Below are 5086 nucleotides of genomic sequence, written 5' to 3'. Positions count from 1 at the left end.
AAAAAAAAATTCAGAAGCGGGTCATGAAGATATTTCCTGACGTTAATCTGTGATGAAAACTGTACTTTTAAAGACCGTCTTACCCACTCGATTATTTGTATATGTTAAAGTTGCATCAACTCACAAATCCGTGAAATGCAGGCACGTCAAGCACTTCCTTAATGTTGTTGTTGTCAACAAATCCTTTGTAGTATTCTCTCAGCGAAGTCATGGCATCTGTAACAAGACATCCTAATATTTCGTTTCTTTCACGTATGTAATCAGACAAATAGGGAAAAGCATCATGCTTCTGGAATAGCCTGATGTTGTACTAAAAAAACGCTCAATTGTTCTTGTATACTGTGAGATGCCACGTCTTTGGGTACTAGCACAGATTTAAGATTGGATAGTAGAGTTTTCTTTTACACAACCAGTTAATGTGTACATGCTGACAGCTCGATGCCTATCAGACATCTTACTTATTTTCGATAGTACAGATTAAGTCTAGATAAGTTGCATGGTCTGTAAAGTTTTCCTAGTAAATTTAAAGTGGAATTTGTAATAAGATTTAGAAAAAAGAACTTGACAACGAAAAAGATAAAGGCTGCGCACACTCTGGCACCATGATGTCGCTGGAGCCGTGGAACAGATAGACCCTGTCGGCAGCCATGTTGGACGGGTTGTCCACCAGGTTGGCCTGGTAGAAGGTCTGCGTGTCCTGCTGCAGACCGGGGATGTTGAACAGGATGGAACCGCTGCTGTGGTAAGGTGCTGGACGATCACGGAGAAAAGGGACGTCACCGAGGACTACTGCCACTGGCATATCGTCGTGCATTCTAAGTACAACTATGAAACTACAAAGACCATATGCACCTGGGTTTTACAAAAGGCAGTTGTAACTAGGCTTAGGTTTATAAAAAAAATCCACGTTTCGGAAGTTGGCATACAACGACGGAAATGAACTAAACACGCCACGTTTAAACAGAGCACCACGCATAACGTTACATTTCACATTTCAAATGAGACGACTAGCTTCACGTTTGTGCTTCGAAAATACAGTTTACATGGGCGCCGAGTAAGTAATAGAGTGGAAGTATTTAGCTTGTGTCAGATAGCAATGAGTTCTAATGTGAAAAAGATTAAGAAATGAGGAGGGAAAAATATGCAGGGGTATTGTTGGTTCCACAGGTGGATAAAAAAAGTTCTATTTCAGGAGACCAGCTATGAATGACCTCGTGATAATCAAGGTTATGGATCTTATCTGTTTTTCTATTTTTGTTTTGGGATAGAAAGGACAATGTGGCACTGCACTCAAGTTACTAACTAATATATCAACAGTGCCACATACACAGTACAAACACAGACAGATCTTATCTGTTATGACAAACAAGAACATCACGTCAGCATACCTCCCGCCAGCACGCCAGCTCCCATGATGCTCTGGGAGTGGGCGACGTGGTACTGCACGGCGAAGGAGCCGCCGGACGAGAACCCGGAGATGGAGACTTGGTCAGGGTTGGCGCGACGGCTCTCTGGGTACGAGCAGGACAGGGAGGAGAGTACAGTCAAACCTTAGCTGAACAATTTTCATCATCATCATCATCGCCGCACATCATCGAGTGCTCAGACGAACTAACATTATTTTTCACTGCCATCTGTAGTCTGTTTCTAGACATCTTTAGAGCCGCACCCATTTCTGACACATCCCTTTTGACTGCCCTCTTCCACATGACGCATCGTTGCAAAACATTGTTTGCTTGCCTTTGCGATATCTAACAATTCTATTAATATCCGTGTCAGCTTGACATTTTCCCGCCAACGGTATAAACAAGGACATGACGTCAGAAGTAGGTCGAACTCCTGATAAAGGCCGAGTGACCGACCTGACGACATAACCCGAACATGTCACGGAATTGACAGGTGCACACTCCCACAATTCCTAATATTCCTACGACGTCGGTCTTGTTTCAAGATAATTTAATACAATCAATTCCTTTATCTTTTGGGGTTGGAAAATTTGAAAAAGTTAAAGTCCTCCCCACCCAAAATGGTGCATAGGGTGGCGCCAATCTCCGTTTCAGTAGCCCTGGACCAAGCAACGCCAACGGTTGTACAATCACTACAGTGTTGGTCTAGTCCACCGGTAGTGGTGTGCGGTCTACTACTAAAGTTATGCTCCTTTCCAGATGCTGATTGCTAAGCATAGAAAGCAGCATTTGCCATTTTAAAGTATTTGGTATGACTCGGTCGGGAATCGAACTCACAATCCACCTTCTGCAATGCGAACACTCTACCCGGCAATCGGCCATTGCACCGGTTACAATTCGTACTTCAAATACCAAAAAGCCTGGTGTCCATCCCATTCTAGCTCGGCTTATCTGCTCTGATCTCATTCTGTTCTCTGGCAACTTCCTCACAGAACATTCTGCAAGGGAGGCGATAGGTGGAGCGAACTTCAGCCAGAATATGATGGATATTAGGCCAGGCTAGATTAGCCAGGGTACCATCCTTCCTCGCAATACCCCTGTCATACCATTATCCACGATCTACGGGCGTATCGATGGAATATCGGCCATATCTAAGATCGATAGAGGGTTGCGCGTATTTTTCACCTGAAAACCGTCCCTGCCACATATAAGCCATACTTTGTACCTTGTACAATTGTTGTGCAATAAAGTTATTATCATAAGCGAGGCTTGGGTGGTTGCCGCAGAATCGTCGTCCGATCGATTTTCGCAAAATGTGACAGAGTATAACCGCTGGCTCAATCTTTTCGCTTACTGAATGTATGATTACTAAACCTAAGGGAGACTTACAAATATCTAATCAACCTTGAACAACTAGATGATTAAGTGAACGAAAATGTCAGAAAATATCACATACCTAGCGAGTCCGCGGCAAAAGTTTCATCTAAGGCTGCAAAAAGAGCCAGTATACGTAGGACGTACACAACGTTAACGCTGCTGCAAGCGGCCATGTCGGACGGTTTAGACTCAAGGAGAGCACCTTCTACACTGTACCCTCGCCAGGTGACTCTGCCTTATATACGCGTCAATGCAAGCCTGATACGCCACATCTTGTTGACATTAGCCATGAATGTGTGCATATAAAAAGAAATTGTGTGTTCCGTAACTGGTAGAGAGTTGCGCTCGGAACCTAGAGGTCCTGAGTTCGATACTCGCCGTGCCACCTACGATGTGCCCTTGGGAAAAGCACTTCACACGACCGTCCTCACTGGGTACCTGACTTTGATAAAAGACTACTAGTACCTTCACCTTCTGTATGTACTTTGTATGTCAGATACAAAACTCTTAGTATAAGCTACTTACTTGAGTGTAGTGCCACATTGTCGTCGTCTGTCCCAATAATCTAAATAAAGCAAATCAAATAATTTTTTTTATGAAGAAATGCACGGTAACTGTGTACGAGTGCACTAATGATAATGGCAAGCCTGGTAATATTTACCAAAGGTGTTCATAGTATGTGAACAACGGTGATGGTTTAGGAGAGAAAGACACTTTTTTTTTTAGTTTTTTTTAAATTTAAAAGTTAAATTTGGCCCAGAATATATATATGATGACATGCCCACAGCCTAACCCAAAAATCGCTGTCCCAGGCCCAGTTGTTTTAGAACGACCTTCATGCACTAACCCAGCATCTTTTAGGTGTTGAAGGAGGCAGACTCATTGTAAATCTCCCATAAGTTTTGCCAGGTCGACTATTTGTTTTTGTGTCCTTTTCCATCAACCATCTTGTATACATTATTCTTCTATCCGTACAATCTTAGGGTATCTTTTAAAATATTCAACATGGTCAATTCCTAATGTACGTCACAAGGCTCACTAAGTGGTGCATGCTTTGCAGACAGGTTTACTTTCAAATTGATATCTCTTTGTCCCAATATTTGTCCCGGTATGGAGGTAATGTCGGTTCCGGTCCAACCGGTCATGACCCGACCATACATGTGCGTCATCTCTCCGATGTGTTTTTATGTGATTTTCTCCAAGCAGATGTAAGGAACTGGCACATTCTCAGTGCTAGCTTTTGCAACATTCAGTACGCTTCTGTCATAGCCCTTGTTTAAACTATTCACCGCTTCCCATGTTAAAGACAAGACTCTTTCGTTTTATGGAAGTACTAATCTCCAAGAAGATCCTAAGGTAGCATAAGATAGTATCAAAAGCTGGCAGAAGAGTGAAGCCGGCCTAGGAGTGCATTTCGCTACCGGAAGCCACTCCTCTGCAAGATTTGATACTATCTTATGCTACGGTAGGATCTGCCTGGAGATTATGGAAAGACATGGAATTGTACGAATGGGATCAGTAGGTATGAGGAATGGAACCTTCAGCAGGCCTCCTTGATGCTGGCCGAGTGAAACTTGAATGCGACTTGAAGCTTCTTTAAAGATATGTATGCAATACATACAGTGGGACGGAAATTTTCTAGCCAGCTTGTGTAATCATCCATGGATGACCACGGCAGAATTCATTCTAGTATTTTTTGAAAAAATCTAACTTTAGAATATCAAGGGCCCATACGACAAGAGTGCTGCACAAAGGGCACCAAAAAACACCATTAAAGAAGAGGAAAGGCGCAGACAGAAGTTCAGGTAGACGGACAATTCTCTTTCCATATCAGTACTCAACACATGCGACATTCACCACTATGCCCAACCGGAGTACAAAGATGTGTAAGTTTGTAACAGTGGGGAAGATAGCCGATACCCTTACTTCGTGTGTTGAGTCATGAATTATGACATATAGTTATCTTGTTGTCAGTTTGTTTTCACAAACACAAAAATTCGCACTAACAGCTGTTACCACTACCTGTTCACTCCCTTTGACACAACTATGAATGTATGGTGATCACTGGAAATTATTACAAGAAACGCCAGTTTTATCTAAAACCAGAAAAAGATAAGTGCTTCAGTTATGTACAAGAAAATACCCACATGATGTTATACACCACCAACAACAAAAAACAACAACTTCATACTGTTTGTGTCAAGCCTTTATTTGCCGTCTTATAGCACGGGGTGACCTGACATATCTTTCCGCGACTTAACGCATCTTACTTAATCATATTCTTGAATACTAAAAGAGGGTAG

At 42.5% G+C, this 5086-nt stretch overlaps 1 protein-coding gene across 1 annotated transcript in view; it reads right to left on the bottom strand.

Annotated features, from left to right (window-relative positions):
* The window catches only part of LOC118413177, a 5539-nt gene extending 3667 nt beyond the window's left edge, over positions 1 to 1872 (bottom strand). Inside the window, exons 1-4 of the mRNA XM_035816387.1 lie at positions 1863 to 1872; positions 1389 to 1511; positions 592 to 852; positions 125 to 216 (exon numbers count right to left, since the gene is read on the bottom strand). Of these exons, the coding sequence (XP_035672280.1) occupies positions 125 to 216; positions 592 to 852; positions 1389 to 1511; positions 1863 to 1872 (486 nt within the window). The remainder of the gene's footprint in view (positions 1 to 124; positions 217 to 591; positions 853 to 1388; positions 1512 to 1862) is intronic.
* Positions 1873 to 5086: the final 3214 nt, after the last annotated feature.

Source organism: Branchiostoma floridae, chromosome 4, assembly GCF_000003815.2.
Source record: "Branchiostoma floridae strain S238N-H82 chromosome 4, Bfl_VNyyK, whole genome shotgun sequence".
NCBI classification, from domain to species: Eukaryota; Metazoa; Chordata; class Leptocardii; order Amphioxiformes; family Branchiostomatidae; genus Branchiostoma; species Branchiostoma floridae.
This window is presented reverse-complemented; position numbering and strand designations above follow the sequence as displayed.